Consider the following 23,030-nt stretch of genomic DNA (forward strand, 5'->3'; position numbering starts at 1 on the left):
TTAGACTGGTCACACAATTTATTTCAATTGAGTATGTAAATGCTTTCTTGCAATCACAATTCCTTGCATTATGTTTTGCCATGCTGTACTTCTCATTCAACAAAGCCTCATCGTCTTGTGTTTAATGGTGCCTTAGGTACTATAGATTCATGGCCTGCCCCGAAAAGACCTCCCCCCCCCCCGGGGGAATGCCCCTAACTTCTTACTTACCCCTCGGTGCAGATTCAGGGATCGCAGTTCACTGCAGTCATCTTCCGGGTCTTCGGTATTCTGTGACCGAGACCGGCGCATGTGCAGTTGCTGCAATTTCCCAGTTTGCGACAACTGTGCATGAGCCGAAATGGACGGAAATCGCCAAACGCCGGAAGAAGACACAAAGACCCGGAAGATGGCTGCCTTGAACTGCAATCCCTGAATCTGCACCAATAAGTAAAAAGTTAGAGGCATTTCTCTAAGGAGGGCAGCTAGGCTGGTTAACGGTTGAATTCTCCTTTAACAGATCTGGGCAGGAGGACAAAGCAAAGGTTGTACTGCATTTGTATTTTTTATAGTACCTCAATACTTTTGTTTTGGTAGTTGTGTACATCCTCATTTAGTTTCAGTTAATAGCAAGTGTTTTTTTTCTTTCCTGTTTTATTGCTTTGTGAAAAGGAATTTCAAAGCTTTCATACATGGTACTTTAAAAATACTTCCCCTTTATAGATTTAAACATTTAACATTGCTGTTTGGAGACTGACCGTTCCAGACATTCTTATATTCACACAAATCATATTCCCGTAGCATTTTGGCATGTCTATTGTGAACTCTAGTTGGGAAACTAGGGGCCCTCCAGATATCAATACCTGGAGGGCTGCCAATTGCCCTTTAATAATCTACACACAGCAAACAATAGAAAGAAGTTAGCGTGACCAACCAAAATTTTTTTTTTTAACAAGTTGTAATATCCCTCAGTGCTACACTGGGTGATTTTGGCTCAAGGCTCTTAAAGTAAGGTTAATTAGCCCTTACTTTTTTTAGGAAGCTTACAGCAAACAGTTTGCTAGATTTGTAATTTTTATTCTGCAGTATATTCTGCAACTATGAATCCTCTATCCAATGGGGTCTGCAGTTTCTTTGTACAAAGTTTTTATTTTCAGTTATCGACAAGGTTCCTTTTATATTAGTAACCGTTGCTGGTATCAGGTTCTACGACGATTCAAGATGTCAATTAACCAGAGGTAATTGTTTGTCAATAAACTGCTTCATGTCTGTCATCTCCTGTTGCAATTAAAGAACAAAAACAGGCATTACATTAAAAAAAAAAAGAAAAAAAAAAAGACATACATAAAATTTAAAGGAAATTTCCAGGATTTCTCAGCTGCTTTATACACTGTAATTTTGATTTTGGCATTTTTAGCTTTATAAGTTATACATTGTTACTCGTTATTCTCCATTAACACTTAGGGGGTTATTTATCAAAGTCCAATTTTATCTAAAAATTTCTGCTTAAAACTCCGATCAAATCTACTTGCGTTTTTTACACTTATTTATTATTACATTTTCCTGAAAATTTGCTTTGCGGTAAAAAAATCAGATTTCCAAGATTTTTTTGGATTTTTCACCCGCAAACTCAGATTTCTTATGCTTTTTTGCCCGAAAACTTCGGGTTATTGCACGAAACCCAGCACACATCAAAAAATCATTGGGACTTCTCCCTAGGGATGCACCGAATCCACTATTTTGGATTCGGCCGAACCCCCGAATCCTTCTCGAAAGATTCGGCCAAATACCGAACCGATAACATTTTTTACTTCCTTGTTTTGTGACAAAAAGTCAAGTGATTTCCCTCCCCACCCTAATTTGCATATGCAAATTAGGATTCAGATTCAGTTTGGCTGGGCAGAAGGATTCAGCCGAACTGAATCCTGCTGAAAAAGGCCGAATCCTGAACCGAATCCTGGATTCAGTGCATCCTTACTTTCCCCATTGACTTATATTAAACCTCCACAGGTCTGGGATGACGGATTTTCTAATTCAGACTTTTCCATCCTCTGGGTTTAATAAATTCAGAAAAAAATTTTTTAAACGTTTATATAAAAAAAATCAAAAAAAAAATCACAAATTTTCTGGATTTTTGCATTCGGAGTTTAGTAACCCCCTTATAGTTGTAGATCAGAAAACATGCAGTCTAAATTAACTGGCATGAAAAGTGTTTAAAACACAAAAAGCACACAGAAGGGCTGGCTCATTTACAAACATAGGTGCAGTTGCCACTAATAAGTAATTAGCTATAAGCTTTCAAGATTGAATCACAGCAAACCTTGTATATGTTGCTACTGGTTACTGCACTTGAGCAATTTAGCAACTATACTTGTAAATCAGCCCCAAAACTGCACTATGGTATTTTTATAGAGACAGTTGCCAACACAGTTGACACAGTTTTATGGGAAGCTGCTATGGACAGGTCCATTTATACCCCTATTCAGATGACCATAAAACCATTGAGGCTTGTTGTAACATGGCTAAAAAATGTTAGGTTGGGAAAATTTATTAGTAAAGCATTGTTGAAAGTTTTGTAGCATCAGTTGTTTTAGTTACGGCTGATCCAGTACCCAACCAGTCACTTGTGTTTATTATGTTGACAGCAACTGACTAGTAAAGGTTAACAGCTCTAATGTTGCTATGAGTTAAAGAACCAGGTCAAAATTTGCTATTGTTACTTTCATAAAAGTTAAAAGGGCTGCAAACCTTAAATCCTTCTGGAGCATATCCCCCTCATCATGATCAGTATACCCAGCTAAATGATGGCAGCTTCAATAGTACTACAACGATCTGAACAATATTATTGGACACTCACCTGGTTACATGAGCTATGCATTAGTCCTGAATATGTCTTGAAATTGACATTTGCTGGGCTTATTATAGTCTTTAATTTCTCAGAGGTTAAAGTGCCGAACATTAGCGGAACCAGGGGATCACTTTCTCCATGACATTGAAGAACAGCTACATCTTTGTTGGCACTATTAGCAGCAGCCTAGATAGAACAGAACGGTTTAAAAAAGCCCGAACCAGTTTATTTGCAACATTTTAATAAATGCATTTGATTGTCCCTTTTAACAGATGATTTTCATTAATAATTAAAAGGGGTCTGGAAGAAACTACCTCTTACCAGTGTCGGACTGGGACACCAGGGGCCCACCAAAAACCCTTAGACCAGGGGCCCACCCAAACACCTTTAGACCAGGGGCCCACTCTAAGTATTATTTTCTTCCTTTCCTTAGTCAACCTCTATTCTCCTATTCTCTTTTCTTCCCATACTATAACATATTATTCCATCTATTTAGCCTCTTTATTCTCATAGAAATAGGGAATGGACATGAAATATGCCAAATGTTTAGAAGCAGGAGGGCTCACTGACACCTTGGCCCACCGGGAGTTTTCCTGGTATCCCCGTGGGCCAGTCCGACACTGGGTAACAACCAAGAATTACAGACACATTTCCATCAAACATTTATACAGTGTAGAGCACTGATTCCTAACCAGTGGTTCACAACATGTTGCTCACCAGCACCTTGGATGTTGCTCCCAATTGTCTCAAAGCAGGTGCTTATTTTTGAATTCCTGGCTTGGAGGCATCTTTGGTTGCATAAAACCAGATGTACTGGCAAACAGAGCCTCTTGTAGGCTGCCAACCCAAATAGGGGCTACCAAATAGCCAATCACAGTCCTTATTTGGCACCCCCATGAACAATTTTTATGCTGTGGTGCTCCCCAACTGTTTTTAAAATTGAATATGGCTCATGGGTGTTGAGTAACCAATTCCTCTATAGATTCCTCTATAGAGAATGGACATTGCTGGGGTTGGATAGGCGTTAAAGGCTTGTCACTATAACAATACATTAGAACCCAGATTTTACATTTTTCCGGAATTTACATCTTTTATTAATATTCATCTGATTTTTATATATATAACATAAAAAGAATAACTTATGTTACATATTATTTTTATAATGGGCACCATGAAAATGTGCTAAATCTGCAAATATGTTTTTTTAAGCAGAAAACCAAAAAACAGAACTAATAAGATGAGAACCCATACCGGAGGAAAGGAAGATCTCAGTGGAAGCCAACAGCTTAATGCCACGACACCCGCTAATTTCTGTTGTGTAGTCAGGGCAGTGTACAATGATAAGGCTCCGCCCTACAAAGATAAAATTAATTGCCAGGGTCAATGCATCAATGAAGTTTGTCACACTATAAATTCACTGTTCTTGCCAGTGTGAAAATGTCCTACAGGAACTTCTAAATAATATCATGAGCTCTTAAAATGATGCACAGTTTCTGTAAGCTGCAGGCTAAATAAACAAAATGCAGCATACGTAATGAAGAGTGAAAGACAGCTATAGTCCTCCGTAGGAAACTGCACATTATTAATTTCAGTGGGATATTGCAGGGCATATTTACGAATGAAGTTAACCATTTAATATGTATGTGAAAAATCAATGGAAGACTGTGGAATTTCCCCAGAATATACTAGTGATTAACTACACAATACTGCGTTCTTGTCTGCACATAAACAACTTTAAGGGGCATATTTATAAAACATTTTACTTCATTTTATTACATCCCCTTCAATAAAGATGTTTTCTCAAGAGCATTTAGTTCAGATACATTACCTGAGAAAAGCCTCCCAAGATGATTCTGTTGGAAGGAATTCCATTCTTTACTTCTTGGTCTATTAATGCCTTCACTGAAAAAAAAAAATACTTTTTGTTAGACACTAAAAATCCTTTGAGGTGGCTCATAGGTAAAAAAAAAAAAAAGGTTGGGGACCCCTGCTCTAGATGGTACATTTTAAACAAATATTGTAGCTGAATAGAAATCCAAAAAGGGCTCATAATTCCTCAAGCAGATGTTGGATTTGGTGTATCCCTAGTTCTATACAGAAAGTATCATCTATATGAAGTTGTGTCTGTAACCAGTCTCTCCTTTCAACAGAAATGGAGCTTCATTCAGTTTAGTTTGGCTCAGGTCTACAACGCGCCCCCCCCCCCAAAAAAAATTTCTGGTAGTTTACAGAAAAAGTTTGCAAAGTGTTGACAAAGGTCTATTGATTGAATTCCCTGCCATTAATTTGTCTCACTTGCTCACTGCAACAATGAATTGTTTGATTGGGACATCTTGTACTTGGAAGAATGTTGTAAGGGAGCTTGAACTGATCTTTTAATTGCACGAATGATGAGAGATTATCTGCACAAAGATCTTTTAAATGCTTCATTCCACATATAGCACATAGCTCCAGGTCTGGAATAGTACTGAACTGGAAAATTGGTTTAGAACACTGAACTTAGAGAGAGAGTTTAGCAAGGACTGGGGGTAGTTTATATTGGATTTGCCGTTGCTAGAGAAATAAGAACCAAAAGTTCCTCCACAACCCAAGCCTCAAGAATTATGGAGGGGATGCCTGGTGATTGGTTCCTTTACGAATGAGTTGAAACATGTATACAATAGTATCCAAGTAATAAATATCAGCAGTGGAGCTGTCATATGCTTCAGTTTTTATGTTTGGCTATGAGATTATGAAACCCAAGATAATTTACAAAAATTCAAGTCAGTAAAACAAAAAAATGTAAAAGGAAAACCTAATGATGTGTTGTGAAATATAATACAATATCTTTGTGAAGATTCTCATTCATCCAGGTCATGGTATATCTATAGAAAAAAGTCAAATCAATTGGACTGGACTGTTTTTTTCCTTTAAGACTTTTCACCAGTCATCCAACTGGCCTTTTTTTCCTCTGTCACACATCTAACCAGTACATGCAAGTTAAATAAAGTCAGTTGTTTTCTTTGCACAGAGCTGTACTGTGTACCAGTGCATATAATTAAAGGATAACAAGCTCAACAAAGAATTAGACTAGATATGCTACTCATTATATCTAGAGCTTCTTTACCACCCTTCTGTACCATCTTCTTTTCTGCTGATTCAAAGCACATGCTCTGGTCTGCTGTAAGTTGCCTGAGCTGAGAGACCATCTCATAATATATAAAATATATACAGATTTCACAATTTTAGATTCACAGTAACAGACAGCACAGAAACCAGTAGGTTGTGAATCAGATGATTATTCTCAACAACCCCATTAGCTTAGCTTCTCAAAAGCAGCCCAGAGAATAATGAGCACAAGCAGTGTCACTTACAATCAAAGGATGGTCTAAAGCTGGCCATAGATGTTGAGATTTTTAAAAGATCAGATCCTGATCGTGAGACCACGATCTTCTCAGAACGATCGTACGATCGTACTAATTTACCATCAACTAAAAAGACCAATTTGCCAGGAAAACAAATGCTTGGCCCTGCAAACATAGATAGATTGCACTGGGACCGACAAAGATTTTTTGACCTGGCCGATCAATTTCCTGACAGATGTCGGCCGAAAAATCGTAAGATGTACGATCGCTCAAATCCCACTAACCGCACAATAATTTCGAACGATTGGTCGGGCTTCCCTAAAATCGGTCGTTCGGCAAGAAGAATCGTCGCGTCCATGGGGAGCTTAACACAATCAGGGGATGGGAAGCTTTTATGTAAAACTCTGAAGACGGGGATCATTACTATTATAGGACTGCTGAACCTTTGGGCTGGTACAGGGAGTTCCACATAAATATAGCATTTCTAGGCAAATTCTTTTTTAAGTTATGCTTTAAGACAAAGAAATAGTTCTTCCAAAAGTAATTTGCAAACAATCTCAAAGGAATTTTTTATAGGCCAAACATAAAAATGTTTGCATTTGTAACATGAAAAATGTCATTTTTAATTCAATATAAACAATATTGTAATGCTTTAAAAACTTAAAAAGGAGAATACCATTTTCTGCAGCTTGCTTGATGCCGACCTCATCCTCTTGAGCATCCGGAGACAAACCAATAATATCAAACCTAAAGATGATAAAGAACTACAGTATTAATAAAAAGGACACTTTAGCATTTTACTAATAATGTTCCTTAATGCAGATGGCAAGTCTCTCAATTGAAGCCTTCTCCTTTGCAATGTAGTTCTACTTTCCAGCTCCTAATGAGTCATAAAGTTTACACCACACTGTTTCTAGACAACAGTATGTTTCCTAGGCCCTGTGGACAACTTTAATTTTTAATCACAAGCCAATTAAATGTTAATTAGGAGATATTCAAAAAAAACTATATTGAATTCTCCTCTTCTCTTCAGCGTACACCAGTACAAAAAGAGAAGTAATATTCATGAAAGAATAAGCGATACCACCCAAATAATGTAGGTCTCTAAAAAAATATATTGCATAAAACAGCTCATATTTAAAACCCAGCTTCATGTAAATAAACCATTTTATAAGAAATATACTTTTTTAGTAGCATGTGCCATTGGGTAATCATAAATAGAAAACTGCCATTTTAAAAAATAAGAGCCGCCCCCTGGGATCTTATGATTCACGGGTGCATAAAAAGAAACCATACATGTTAGGTCAGATGAGACAATTAACAGACAAAATTCTGTCTTTTGCTTCCACACTTCTTCCGGTTACAGTTAGGGGCACATTTACTTAGGGTCGAATATCGAGGGTTAATTAACCCTCGATATTCGACTGTCGAAGTTAAATCCTTCGACTTCGAATATCGAAGTTGAAGGATTTACCGCAATTCGTTCGATCGAATGATTCGAAGAATTTTAATCCATCGATCGAACGATTTTCCTTTGACCAGAAATTTGTTAGAAAGCCTATGGGGACCTTCCCCATAGGATAACATTGATGTTCGGTAGGTTTTACTTGGCGAAGAAGGGGCTCGAAGATTTTTTTAAAGAGATAGTACTTCGACTATCGAATGGTCGAATAGTCAAACGATGTTTAATTCGAATTCCTAGTCAAAGTAGCCAATTCGATGGTTGAAGTAGCCAAAGAAAACGTTCAAAATTCAAAGTATTTTTTCTTCTATTCGTTCACTCGAGCTAAGTAAATGTGCCCCTTAGAGTTGTAGTATTTCTGGTCAGGTGATCTCTGAGGCAGCACGAAATGGTGGTTCAAGGGCAATATTTACTTAAATATATAGTAAATACCAGGTTGGTAAGACTATTTAATATCTCACTTAATTTGATATAAACTATCTGTTGCTTAAAGGAGAATTCAACCCCCTAGGCTCAAAAATCCCTCCCCTGCGTAGGCCCCCCTCCCTCTCACCAGGCAAATGCCCCTAACTTGTTACTTACCCCTCCTTCTAGGTCCTCTCCAGTGGAGTTTGCGGCAGCCATCTTCTCCCGAGCCCTCTTCTTCCTTTAGTTATTGGCATTTGGTGACGCATGCGCAGTTGGAGGCATTTGCCGGTACGGAGCTACTGCGCATGCGACCGAAAGTCGCAACGTTTCCGACTTTTTTTGGAAATTTTTTGACTTTCGGCACATACCTCCTACTGCCCATGCGCCACCAAATGCCGATGACTACAGGAAGAAAAGCGCTTGGGAGAAGGTGGCTGCCATGAACTCTGGAGAGGACCTAGAAGGAGGGGTAACAAGTTAAGGGCATTTGCCCAGGGGGGGGGCCTATGCAGGGATGGGGGGGGGATTTTGCTCCTAGGGGGTTGAATTCTCCTTTAAGCAACAGATAGTTTATATCAAATTAATATATGTAAGTAGTAATTCAAGTAGTAAGCTGCAACTAAATGGAGATCTACGGAGCCTGACACCAGTGGGGTGGTCAGTGTGTCTTGTAACGGAAATTGATGCCCTGAAGTTTTCTATGTGTACAATGTGTTAGGTGCAAAAAAACTAAAAATCTGAGTCTGTAAAAATGCCATACAGAAAGCATTTGCGCCATGCCACTTTTAAGGGAACCTAAAATGCCTATACCTTAGTATTTATTCATTGTGATTGAGGCCTAAGTGCATTGGTTCAGGAAAACTGGTGCTACATGTTTTTTCTTTTACTCCAGCTGAATAGAAACCACACAAACAGATGTCATGGGTAAGCCATTTACAGAAGAACACCATTTTCTGATGCTGGAATTCTAGGAAAATTTATTGACTGTGTGTGTAATGGTGAATTGCACCATTTATTTTGCGCTTAGCCTGCAGTAAATAAACAAGACCTTCAGTGTTTCATACAGTGAATACTTGCTCTGTCTGTCTGTAGATGAATTTCATTAGCAAAATTGAATTATTTGTATCAGCCAACGCTGATTAGAACATGCTCACGTGAGAATCTCCAGTTGGCTTTGTTGTGTGCAGATAGCGGGAAATTATTTTATCAAATGTAAATATGCAATAAGATAAATTACACTGTCATTGTCAGGGGGCCTATCGGCTCCCAGCGGGGGTAGTAAGGACTAAGGAATAAGCACCAGGGGTCAAAGTCCAAGTTTATAGTACAGGCTAGGGTTCAAGAATGAGGCGAAGTCAAATACAGGGAGAAGTTCACAAGGCAGACAGAAAGTATCGAAAACACGGTTCAGGCAGGGTCAAGTCCAGGAATCAGTAATTTAGCAAATAACAGAGCACCCAGGAATGTTAGAAAACAGAAGCTATCATCGGGCCTTGAACCCGTGACCTGGAAGGGTTTTTATCTTTGAATTTTGCACCAAGCATGTGACGTCATCTCGCCGGCATCAGCCCACGTGGGTCATGGGCGCCGCCATCTTGGACGTGGCGCCGAAGAGGAGCGGAGCGACATCGGGCTTAGTCTTAGTGACAGTCATAGGCTCTGAAGGGTGTACATGGAGTAGGTGTATGCATCTGTACTACTTCAAGTGGATATGGACATGAGAGTGCTTCAGCACAAAATATTATATTCTCTTCTGCAATTCAAATATTGTATCCATATTTTTTGTGTGTCCATTTGTGAAGAGTGTGTATATTAACTCGAAATTTGAAGAAAAAAAAAACCGACCAAACAAAATTTATTAAAAAATTTGATTGTTTTTTAAATTCGGGTAACTAGCATCGAACTGCAAACTCAAATCATATTTGAATTGTTTTAAAAAAAAAAATTTTTTATTGAAAAGTCCACCAAACTACTCCAAATTCATCGTAGGAGGTCCCCCATAGCCTAAAACACTAATTTGGCAGGTTTTAAATAGCGAAATAGTCAAATTCCAATTCTTAAAAGGACAGTATATGATAAATTTAAAAATTCGAATTTCAAATTTTTTTTTAAATTTAAATCAAATTTGGAATATTCCCTAGTCGAATTACACTAAAATAAACTTGGAACTCTAATTTAAAAATTCGAATTTTCAATTCAACCCTTAATAAATCTGCCCCTAAGTGTGTGCTTCATCATCATGCATGTCAGAGAAGCTAAACAGTTCCCCGATCTCCATTTTCTCTATGGCTTCCTAGATCCACCTAAGTACTGCTTACTTATCTGCCCTTTCAGCAACACTCTAAAGGCCACTCTGTTCAGTTTGACAACTTCCTTCAATAATGAGATCTACTAATTTAGCTTAAACATTTTTATATCCTGTATAAACTCAGGTTCTATTGCCACAAGAGAGATTAGCATTACATATTTTCCCCCAAACAATCTCAATTGAACAGATTTAATCTATTCTGTCCATGCTAACTTCCCACCAGATTCAAAGGTCCCTTCATGGAATACGGGGATGATCTGGCCAGCCCATATTCACCTAAAGATACCAACCCAGGCCTGGCTCTTACTGATATATAGGTGTGGGACCTGTTATCCAGAATGCTCTGGACCTGCGGTTTTTCAGATAAAGGACCTTTCCATAATTTGGATCTTCGTACCTTAAAAGGAGAAGGAAAGCTACCGAAGCAGTTTATTGCCAACAGATTATCTACATTAGTGCAAGCTATAAGAATATATTTATTCTGCATAATGCTTTACCACAGCTGAGTAAACAGCTCTAGAAACTCTCTGTTTGTTTAGGATAGCAGCTGCCATATTAGCTTGGCGTGACATCACTTCCTGCCCGAGTTTCTACCAGCTCACTCATAGCTCTGGGCTCAGATTATGGCAGGGAGGGGAGGGAGAGAGGAGCAAACTGAGCATGCTCAAGCCCAAGCACTGGAGGTTTAAGATGAAAACAGGAAGTCTGATATAGAAGCCTATGTGTGCACAATAGAATGAAAGAAATGCTGTGTTTCTTTTGACAGAAGACTCAGATCAGCATTACTTTGAGGATTTACTGGTGTATTTGTATAGACCTTTCTGACAAAGCTTACTTACTTTCTACTTACTAACAAGAAAGATACTTAAAAAAAATAAATGAATTAAATACAACAGTAAAGCCTTTGCCATAAAATTCTTCATACACTGACATAAAAGGTAAAAGGGGGTATTTACTAAAATACTATTTCACTATAATAAAAAAAAAAAAAAAAAAAATTTGACCAAACTCCCCAACCCAAATCCTAATAATTTACCAATAAATCTGATAGAAAAAGTCAGTGCAGGAAAGCGTTGTGACAAAATTGTGCATTAAATGGAATGGTCTGGCTTTTTTGAGTTGCCCCCAAAAAACTTGACTTTTTCAAGCCCAAAACCCTTAAAGATCATGAAAGCAAGAAACATCTTCAAATTGTTAAAGGGACATCTGCCATTGATTTTTTTCCCTCTAAAACAAAAAAAATCATGGTTTAATAAATTGGCTCCGGAAAGGTTTATGGAAAGGTAGTCTCCCATAGACTCCATTTGATCCAAATAATCTAAATTTTAAATAATGATTTTTTTTCCTCTGTAATAATAAAACAGTAACTTGTACCTGATCCCAACTAATTGATCCCTATTGGAAGCAAAACCAGCCTATTGGATTTAAAAAATGTTTACATGATTTTCTAGGCAGACTTAAAGTGGTTGTTCACCTTCAAGTTAACTTTTAGTATGATGCAGACAGAGAGTGATATTCTGAGACAATTTGCAATTGGTTTTAATTTTTTATTATTTGTGGTATTTGAGTTATTTAGCTTTTTAATCAGCAGATCTCCAGTAATGGTTGCTAGGGTCCAAATTAACTTCGCAAACATGCGCTGACTTGAATAAGAGACTGGAATATGAATAGGAGAGGCCTGAATAGCAAGAGAAATAATAAAAAGTAGCAAAAACAATACATTTGTAGCCTTACAGAGAATTTGTGGTTTAGATGGGGTCAGTGACCCCTCATTGAAAGTTGGAAAGAGTCAGAAGAAGGCAAATTATTCATAAAAAAATAAAACCAATTTAAAAGTTGTTTATAATTGTCCATTCTAGAACATACTAAACATTAACTTTAAGGTGAACCACCCTTTAAGGTACGAAGATCCAAATTACTAAAAGATCCTTTATTCAGAACACCATAAAAAAAAAAAAACACAGGCTTGAGAATTCTGGATAGCAGGTCCCATACCTGTACCAGCAAAGTAAACTTCTAATGATTAGTGACCCTTGACAATATACAAGGATGAAATACGTTTTAACAGCATACAGGAGTACTCACCAGGAAGGCATAGCCATATTCATGTTCAATGAAACTGGCATTATGGGTCTGAAATTACAATAATAGAGGTGAATATACTGACTGGTAAATACCACAAGATAATGTAGCATTATTAAAAGACAAAAAATATTATAACAGATTTAAAGGCAAGTCTTTCCTTGCTGTATGCATTAGAGCAGATACTAGTAATTACTGTATACTAGTGGTACAGCTGGCCATACAAGTACCAAATAAAATTGGTGCATGTATGGTGCCCTAACAATCCTGGTCTCAATACTAGAGTCAGGCAGGTTTGTAATTCTCATAAATCAATGGACCTTATCTGCCAATGTTTATTACAGTGGCAAATGAGGAAGTAAAATGGAGCTGCAGCTCCTAATTAGTAAGGGCAAGCTCTATAGTTTTTTTTAAAAAAAAAAATTTAAGCTAAATATAGCAAATAGGGAAACTGAAGTGACTCCATCTTTGGTTTATGAAGAAGATAATAAGAGTCGAATGCATAAAAAATTGCCCTGCTTCAATGGACTTTGTTTTACAAAACAGTCACAACAAATAATAGAAAAAACAGATTTTTTTTAAATTAAACTACAGACAAAAATAATAGAAAAAAATGTTTTTTTTTAAATTAAACTACAGATAAAAAGTGCAAGCCATATTTACGGGCTGCGGTTTTTTCACTTCCTCATCTGCACAAAAATAAGCAAAAAGTAAGTTCACTATAAGTCCTATTCAATAAACTCATTTTGAACAAGGTATACTGCAATCACCATCCTCTTAATACCATGTAAATTCTAACACAATCTTAATAGTGCTGCATAATTAGTTTTTTCCAAAAAGGAAATACAAATGGTCACATAAGTACTAAAGAAATACATTTGTATCCTTTACTTAAAGTAGAAGGAAAGTATTCTTCCACTTGGGGGTGCAAAATGTTAAGCACCCCCAAGTGATTGTATTTACTTACCTGAAACCCCAGGCCAGTGCTCCTAAGCAGAAAACTGTACCAGCCTGGGGTTATTCCAGCGAGCACCACGGAGTGATCCTCTTCCATCTTCCTCTTTCTTCAAATTTCCCGGGGCATGCGCAGTAGAACGAAATAGCCCACTTTTTAGTTAAAGTTTTGCTTTTCACTCTATAGCGAATGCGCAGCCGCAAGAAGAAAGAAGTAGAGGAAAGAGGATCACTTTTTGGTGCTCCCTGGAAGAACCCCTGGCCGGTGCAGTTTTCAGCTGATAGGAGCACTGGCCCTGGGTTTCAGGAAAGTCAATACATTTGGCACCCCCAAGTGGAAGACTTTCCTTCTCCTTTAAAGGAGAAGGAAAGCTCCAAGACAGTTTATTGCCAACAGATTAGCCACAATAGTGCAAGCTAGAATGCTATATTTATTCTGCAGAATGCTTTACCATACCTGAGTAAACAGCTCTAGACACTGTCTCTGTTTAGGATAGAAGCTGCAATATAACCTTGGTGTGAGATCAGTTCCTGCCCGAGTCTCTCCCTACTCACTTACAGCTCTGAGCTCAGATTACAGCAGGGATGGGAGGAGGGAGGGGGAGAGGAGCAAACTGAGCATGCTCAAGCCCTGTCCTGGAGGTTTCAGCTGAAAACAGGAAGTCTGATACAGAAGCCCATGTGTACACAATAGAAGGAAAGAAATGTGGTGTTTCTTTTGACAGAGGACTCAGAGCAGCATTACTCTGAGGGGTTACTGGTGTATTTATATAGACCTTTCTGATAAAGCTTACTTAATTGTAGCCTTTCCTTCTCCTTTAACATTGTATTCTATTTTCAGGAAGAAGTAAATGCTTTTTATTTTGACAGTAGTAATCCCATAACAGGCCTTCAGTATAGGCAGAAAAACAAAACAAACTTACGCATGTGGACAGATGTACTTCACATGTGGACTCTTGATACTTGCCATTGCTTCAGCCCAGCCATGCCTGTTTGGTATTAAAGAACATTTATAACATTATAATACACACAGACTTCACATCAAACGTTTTTTAACAAGGGCATTGTTCATTTGGTACACAAATTGGCATCTGCTGCACATTTCACAGTATTCATTTCAAAGGGTAAGGATGTGCAAATGTATGCCATGGGCTTTAAAGTCAACTTATTCTTATTCTGTTATTGTTTGACTAGATTCAGCTCTAAGATGTGGGTGGTTGACAGAACCATTATCATTAGGTTAGTTGAAAACTCCATCAGACTGGTCAGAAAGTTGAATTTGTTTAACTTAGCCCATCAGAAGTGAGGTGAAACTACATAAAGGGCAAAAAAGATTTGGTAAAGGGATACTAATTGATGATTGCTCCCGCACATCTGTCTGTGCAGATAAATCCAAATCCTCTTGGTGCTCAGTGATAGAGGTAACCGGCAACCTCAAATCAGATACTGAAAAAAGGCACACTGGCACACAAGGTGTGACTGCAGGTGAAAACCTTGCAAAATATTTATTACCGGAAGTGCAACGTTTTGGGGCAAGCCCCTTTGTCAAGCATAATGGATCTGTTTAAGATGGTACATTTATAGGTGCATCAATCAATTAATTCACAAGTGCATACAATTAGTGAAACTGAGCCTTTTTAAAAAAAAAAAAATCATTAGTAACTGTGAAAAAATAACGAAAAAATTATAAAAAAACCAATATGCATAAGTCTTTGATTAGTTTCCCAAATAATAAAGTTCATAGTCCAGAGGGAAAAGATATAAGTGCAATGCTTCAAATGTAGCAAACAATTCAAACAACGTTGCAGTACCTATAAACCAAACATGGACATAAAAATGGTTACAATGTGTAACTTAATAGTCTTACCCTGTCCCTGAAGGAAAAAATAGAAGAATACATGTCCCTGCATCAGGAACTATGTACAAAATCCTGATGCAGGGACAGGTATTCTTCTATTTTTTCCTTCAGAGACAGGGTAAGACTATATAGTTACACATTGTAACCATTTTTATGTCCATGTTTGTTTTATAGGTACTGCAACATTGTTTGAATTGTTTGCTACATTTGAAGCATTGCACTTATATCTTTTCCCTCTGGACTATGAACTTTATTATTTGGGAAACTAATCAAAGACTGCAGGCACAAGTCACATGACCTTGGGCAGCTGGGAAATTGACAAAATGTCTAGCCCCATGTGAGATTTCAAAATTGAATATAAAAAAATCTGTTTGCTCTTTTGAGAAATGGATTTCAGTGCAGAACTCTGCTGGAGTAGCACTATTAACTGATGCGTTTTGAAAAAAAACATGTTTTCTGTTGACAGAATCCCTTTAAAAATAACTTTTATTATGTTATAGTATGGCTAATTCTAATAAACTTTTACATTTTTTGTCATTATAGTTTTAAAATTATTTGCCTGACCCCATCTTGTTATTGCTCCTTTATATTCCTCATCTTTCTATTCAGGCCTATCCTATTCTTATTCCAGTCTCTTATTCCAATCAGTGCATGGTTGCTAGGGCAATTTAGACCATAGCAACCAGATGGCTGAGTCCGCAAACTGGAGCTGCTGAATAAAAAGCTAAATAATGCAAAAACAACAAATGATAAAAAAATGAAAACCAAATGCAAATGGTTACGGAATATACATCATACTAACAGTTAATATAAAGGTGAACAATCCCTTTAAAGTAAAATTGCACTCCAGCTTATGCATAATGCTACTGGGCTATTGCTACAGTACCAGCCTAGGGGTAAAGGAATCTCCTTACAGCAGTAACATATGCCTCCAAAAGTTGCAGATCCCCCCTGGAGCCCCTTTTCTCCATTTGATGTCAGTGTCAATCAGCCCCACTCCTAATTCTGTAACATTAGCTTTAGCAGTACTCCGTATTTGTCCACTCTGTATAACAACACTGCCAATGCTGTATTTACATATTGTTTTATATTAAAAGCAGAGAACACCAAAAGTTGATTCTGGTAACAAATCAAGTGTGAAGCATACATACCCTGTATCTCCAAGTCCATGTAGGAATATAACCTAAATATAAATGAAACAAAATCTGAGTTAATGGAAATGTTATAGACAGAAACGTCACTATTAAATAATGTGATTCAACAATCATGTTTATCGAACAGGCAAGTGAGAGCTGGTTTCATTGTTAGGTAATTATATGACAAAATACAAGGGTATGGGTACAAGTTTTGGGGTGCAAAGAGGCACAAAATTGCACCCCAGGCCCAAAACTGCATCTGTTTTTTGCATTTTGAGTATTGCCCCATTATTTGTAAATGAAGCCAATTTCTCCAATACCCATTGGACACATATAAACAATACCCAATGCTCATGTATCAGAAATATTTTATTAAATTCAGTTATGCTCACACAATCTAGCATGTATTCCGACAGGGAAAAAATGGATCAGTAACAGCTATTCCTGTATTTATTAAACAGCATAAGCTAGTTATTGGAAAAATGCAGTTTCATGTTCACATTTGGATATACAAGACTGATATGCATTTGGTTCAAATAAACCTTTTTGGGAAGATTTCTATAGTCAAAGAATTATGGATTCAGTGCTTCCCTAAGATTCCGTTACCGGGACTCTGCTGCTGTATAAGCTGAATATTTCATGAGAGGGTTATGTTCGAAATGCTCTGCATGCCAATGACCCTTTTACACATGGATGAAAGCACTCCTATGGTACGATGATGCCCACAAGTAGGCTTATTAGTTAAAAGAAATGGTTACGTTAGAAATTCTGGCAAATTAGCAGTCTCAAAGGAATCTCCAACAACTGCGTCATGCACACACACATCTTGTTCTATTTTGGGCATCTGGCATGTACCAGGGTTCATGCTGTGGTTTCCTGCAGTTATACCATAAAAATATCATAAGCCTTGGGCTTGTTAGTTATTTAACAACCAATCAATGCACTGCAGCACAAACAGTCCACTTAATATCTGTGTTTATGCCACGATAAATTAGGCCAGCAGGTATTATCGCATATTTATAAAGCACCAACATATTCCGTAGTGCTGTACAACAGAAGAGTGTATATGTATACATCAACGTATTAATTACATTCAAATACTGACAAATACAGGAGGTAGAGAGGCCCTACTCAATAAAGCTGTATGCACTGAATAATGAAGGGATGATCAAAATAGAGGCTATAATACAATATGATGCTGGAGATCAATAACTGTGCAGGACAGACAATGTTATTTCGACAATATAAAACTCAGCTCTAAGAATTCATACATCAAGCTTTTTTAGCCCACTGGATGTTTTATGCACTTTTACTGACTGAATGTGGAATTGTAGCCAGAGAGCTCTCCTACACACCAATAAACCCATCTATGACACAAAAACTATTATGGTTGCACTTCCTCTGGAGCTGACACTTCAATTTTACAGAACGCATGGGAGTGGGTTTTTTTTTTTTGTTGCTGTATGCATTGAATTCAACAAGGATATTACAGAAAAGCCATTCAGTTGATTGTTGAACATAACTGCCACACCTTTAACCCTGTCTCTTGTATAACTATTGCACTATTGAAGACAAGAGATTCTAACAAATAAGGTCACACTGGAACATTTTTTTTTTTTTTTTAGAACAAGCCATTTGCAATGGATGCCCACTTATTTCCATTAATGGATATTCTCATCTGCTTTCATATACAACTTTAGCCTAACCTAAGTAATATTTACTGCTCAGCTACTCTCTAAAGTAGGGTTTAAACGTACCAATAAAATTGTAGGAAATGTTTTATACAATGTTCTGCACTGGTCCTTTCCAACTGTTTACCAAGCATATTGGTCATAATATAATTGGCCAGGTACTAAAATGTCATCTGCCATTAAAGAAGTGAAGAGGAGCCACAGCCCCATACACACGTCAATAAGCTGTGGCACGTGTATGGCCATCTTAACTGGTCTTTAGTCTTAGGCCCCCAGCCACCACAAAAAAATAAATAATGAATAATAAATGAAAACACAGAAGAATGCTTCATCCACCAGCTGTTTAAATAGCTGTTTACATTTCTGTAGTATCCTAAAAAACACAGATTTAGTCATTTTTCATGCTATTAAATATTACATTTGAGTTTCAGTAAAAAAAGGTTTACACTATAAAGTGCTAGAAAATAAGATAATTTGCCTACTGCAAACCAGATTTCCTGCCACTGGGTGGCCCAGTTGGGACAACCTGACCATTTTGCCTTTGGGCCTACAAATAAAACATAGTAGGGACCTATGAAGATCTGCCAAGAAAGGAAGACATTTCTGATGGGAACTTTAAACCTGCCAGACAGATACTAAGGATAACACAACAAATGAGCGGGCTCTGTGGCATATGCCCAGCTTTCAATTTGGCATTATCTATGTGGCTATGGAGATAGGTACCTTGGATTGCCCAAACACTAATATTTTAGAATGAAAGAAGTCATAACCAGACAAAAAACAGATGCAGAACACTGTAGGATTAGGTTAAAAGGGGAACTTAATCCCAGATTGGGTATGGAAAAGCATGTATACAATACATTGGAAGCCAAGAAGAGAATTTACAAAGTTGTCGCCCCACAAATCTGACAGTCAAGATTTGTGTTCACAATTGAGGCCTTATAAATGCTTATAAATACACGGGCTAATAAAAGCTACAGACCGACCGAGTCAGCAGTTTATTGGCCCCTGTGTGGGGCCATCTGACGGGCTTCCCCGATTGATCTCGATTGGGCAGGTTAAAAAATCCAGTCGGATCACGGCCGCATACATGCATAGATCCGACTGCCTGTATTGGATCCAACAATCGGATTAGCCCAATATCGCCCACTTCACTGTGGCATATCGGGGAAAGATCTGCTCATTTTGGCTACGTCTTACCTTAAATTATTTAATGTAATAGTAAAAACCTTTAGGGTAGGGACACACTGGGCGATTTGGGGATATTTAGTCGCCTGGCGACTAATCGCAGCGACTTTTCTCCCTGAATGCCTCCCCTCACTCTGCGCCTGGATAAAATGAAAAGTCGCCCGCGCTAATCACACACGGCGATTCGTTTTCCGAAGTCGCCTCACGAGAAAACTTCGGGCGACTTCGTAAAATGAACCGCCGCGTGTGATTAGCGCAGGCGATTTTTCATTTTAGCCAGGCGCAGAGCGAGGGGAAGCATTCGGGGAAGATTGGTCGTGGAAAGTCGCGGCGCTTAGTCGCCAGGCGACTAAATCTCCCCAAATCGCCCAGTGTGTCCCAGCCCTTATACACATTAGGACCCTTTAACATGGCCCCTTCCTTTCTTACATTCTTTGTCATAACCTGCAACATTAAATGCAAATTTTAATTCTGTACCCATAAAAAAGTTATATATTTTACTTTATGTCAAATTTTTTGGCAAACAAAAAACTCTTCTGCTTCTACCTACTTCTACTCCAGACAATTTTCTGTAAATCAATAATACTGTTATTTGGGGATTGTGACAGTTTCGACTTTAAAGGGGAACTATTGTGAAAATGAAAATTTAATATAAGCTTCATCATTCCAAAATAAGAAACTCTTCATTCTGTCTTCATGCAGGAGTTGTGTGTCAGATGAATGATCCAATATATCTTCCCTGGCGGGAAGTCATTTCGGGAAAATTAGTTGCCCGAAGTAGAGAAGATTTGTTGCTGGGCGACTAATCACCCAGTCTGCCACCACCCTTAGGGTGAAGGCACACAGGCACACATCAGTAGCAGCTACTTGTCACAGCTACAAAACCCTAGAAAATACCCTGCCATAGACAATGCTGAGAATTGCCTTGGCTAAAACACATGTAGAATCAGCTATCAGTAAATTATCAGCATGGTCTATTTTTTAGCTGTGACAAGTTGCTGCTACTAGTAGCTCTGTGTGTCTTCACCCGTACCTCAATGCTCAACGCTTGTTTTTGCTGCTGCTAAGGGCAGGGGCACACGGGCAGATTGGGGGAGATTTAGTCGCCTGGCGACTAATTGCCTCTTCTTTGGGGCGGCAATCTCCCCGAACTGCCTTCGCCCTTCGTGTCGCTTCGATTTCTAAAGTCGCCCGAAGTTTCCTTGTGAGGCACATCGGGCGACTTTGAAAATCGAAGCGCCGCGAGTGCCATTGCACTGTCGTTCTCATTATAGCAAGTGGAAGACAGTTTGATCGTCGCCCGAATAAGAGGAAATTAGTTGCCAGGCGACTAAATCTCCCCGAATTTGTCCCTGACCAAATGCAGGAGATTTCTGACAAGAACAGATACATATCTTTGCGTGCTGCCTCCAGGCTGACTCCCTTGATAACCTTTTACACAGATTCATAAACACTTTGGGTGAACAATTACAGTGCACACATGATTCTGCGTAAGGAGTGATCAAGATAGGCAGCTTGTATGCAGCTAATGTGGACCTTTTTATGTTAGTAAACTCCTGCATTATCAGCAACACAGACAAGTCAGTAGAGTAGAATAGAGGAGAGTAAACTGAAAGGCACATATGTTGTTATAATAAGCTTCTGGAAATGATTCAAAGGATACACCCCATGCCTATTTGTCTTTTTCAGACAGTAAGCCGGGGCAGCAGTATAACTGCCCCAAGGTTAGAGCTATTATTACTGTAAACATGTTTTCCTAAAAAGTTTCAATCAGCAATAAACTTGTATATGTGAATACTGCACTATTTGGCTCTCAGGATGATGCTTCCCCTTTAAAAATGAATAACATGCAGTAAATAATACCATACTGGTGGAGCCAGTGTCGGACTGGCCCACCGGGATACCAGGAAAACTCCCGGTGGGCAAAGGTGTCAGTGGGCCCTCATGCTGCTAAACATTTGGACTATTTCATGGTTATTCCTTATTTCTATGAGAAAAAAAGGCTCAATAGATGGAATAATAGATTATAGTATGTAAAGAAAAGAGACTAGGAGAATAGAGGTTGAGTGAGGAGAGGAAGAATAATAGTACTGAGAGTGGGCCCCTGGTCTGAAGTTTTTTGGTGGGCCCCTGGTCTGAAGTTTTTTGGTGGGCCCCTGGTCTAAGGTTTTTTGGTGGGCCCCTGGTGTCCCAGTCCGACACTGGGTGGAGCAAAGCAACATAAAGTGCCCCCAGCTATAAAATAGCAGCAGTCTTTTACTTGTGACCTTGGGAACAGTTTTTAGTGGCTTTACTTGCAAAGTACAAACTCTGCACTGCAGACACTGGGAACCTGACACGCACCAGGCACAGCCCTAAGTGCACCGCTAGCAGCTATACAGGGAATCGAGGAGTCCTGAGAACACAGATCAAGATTTCTACATTATATATAACAATGGCTATGAAGGATCTTATACTGTGAATAGTGCTTCTTGCAATTCCCAATTTTCTATTAACCCTAACTTTCTATTAAACATATCTGCCTCATACTTCCTGATCATCAGCTGACATGAAACCCAAAAACACTACTTTTTTTTTGTGACCCTTCCCCAATCTCACCTACAAATCCTACATTTTCCTTCTGCTTGTAGATCGCGAGCTCTGAGGACCAAACCATCTTTGCCTTTGGATTATTATATTCTGTACCTCTCATGCTGAAGTTTCACAATGGCACCTAATCCATTCATTCTAGTACTGCTGTTATGTATTCCTTCAGGAATTATAGTGCAAGGTGGTATGGCTCTAAATGGGTGGGGATATCCTGCAGGGGAATCCGATCTGCAGCCCCCAACCTTTTCTATTTAACCTACAAACCAGACAGACAGACAAACAGAGTCCTACAACAACCCGGGGAGATGCTGGTCACAGAATTCTAACAACTGGAAGGCTACAGGATGGACACCCCTGGAATCCCCCCTCCGCAGCCGCAATGGATGAATCATAGGAGTTGGTGATTTCTCCCCCTCCCCAACTGCGAGCAGCAGGGACTTCCCAGTAGGAGCAGTGAGTGCACATGGCACAGACATCCAGGATATACACATGGGAGAGTTCAAATGACTCACCGCGGCCGTGGCTTTCCTGGCGGCGGGCACGATAGCAGGCAGTGGTGCAGACATGGTGTTCCCGCACATACACCAGATAGACCCAGTTTATTCCTATTGGGGCTCCGGCCGGGAACGCGCAGCGTTACAACCCCTTCAGCGCGCGTCCACGAGAACGTCACAACCTGAAAAGCCTGCAGCCAATCATTTACCGGGGAAAGCAAGATTAAAGGGCGTAGAGGTGACGCCACTGAAAACTTGCTCACTGATTGAAGAAGAAAGCACGTGGGCGGGGCGTCAGCGAGACCGGATTCTTTCTGTTTGTTTTGGGAGGCGGATCGTTGTCTGCGTCACGAGGAATGCACAGCTGGAGGCAGAGGGTTGTGCTCGGACAGGTGCTAGTGTGGGGCTGCTGTACATCTGCTGTCCCCGTTGTAGTGTGCTGATTTTAATTTATAACGTAACTGCCTCGTCGTTACCAACCCCCCCCACCAGTACTTGGTAGTGCCCAGTCATGCTGCGCGGAACTTTCCATATAATTAGGAGTCTTCACTGAGGGAGCAGCAGATCAATGAGCTTTACAGAGTGTTCCAGGCCTGGTCTCTTGACCTTCCCTCAGTCACTACCTCAGCTGTTTAATCGCTGCTCCGTTAGTTTAAATGTGTCCCTTGCTTGGTTGCTCAGTCACCTTA

At 39.1% G+C, this 23,030-nt stretch overlaps 1 protein-coding gene across 1 annotated transcript; it reads right to left on the bottom strand.

Moving 5' to 3' along the window:
* Nucleotides 1–22,767, bottom strand: lypla1.S (lysophospholipase 1 S homeolog). The gene is made up of 9 exons (XM_018223709.2): nt 22,360–22,767; nt 16,395–16,426; nt 14,309–14,374; nt 12,435–12,482; nt 6,848–6,918; nt 4,656–4,729; nt 4,079–4,180; nt 2,837–3,013; nt 1–1,257 (listed from the first exon to the last, which is right to left on the bottom strand). The coding sequence occupies exons 1-9, from the start codon at nt 22,426–22,428 to the stop codon at nt 1,204–1,206; spliced, it is 693 nt and encodes a 230-aa protein (XP_018079198.1). The 5' UTR covers nt 22,429–22,767; the 3' UTR covers nt 1–1,203.
* Nucleotides 22,768–23,030: the final 263 nt, after the last annotated feature.

Source organism: Xenopus laevis, chromosome 6S, assembly GCF_017654675.1.
Source record: "Xenopus laevis strain J_2021 chromosome 6S, Xenopus_laevis_v10.1, whole genome shotgun sequence".
NCBI classification, from domain to species: Eukaryota; Metazoa; Chordata; class Amphibia; order Anura; family Pipidae; genus Xenopus; species Xenopus laevis.

What these genes read in the sequence shown, in the direction of transcription:
- lypla1.S (XM_018223709.2), bottom strand. Translation starts at nt 22,428, where the DNA reads ATGTGCGGGAACACCATGTCTGCACCACTGCCTGCTATCGTGCCCGCC. An exon ending in AATATGGCTATGCCTTCCTG is followed by an intron (nt 6,919 to 12,434) that starts GTGAGTACTCCT and finishes TATCATCTTTAG; the next exon opens with GTTTGATATTATTGGTTTGT. An exon ending in TGCATAGCTCATGTAACCAG is followed by an intron (nt 1,258 to 2,836) that starts GTGAGTGTCCAA and finishes TAATTGCAACAG; the next exon opens with GAGATGACAGACATGAAGCA.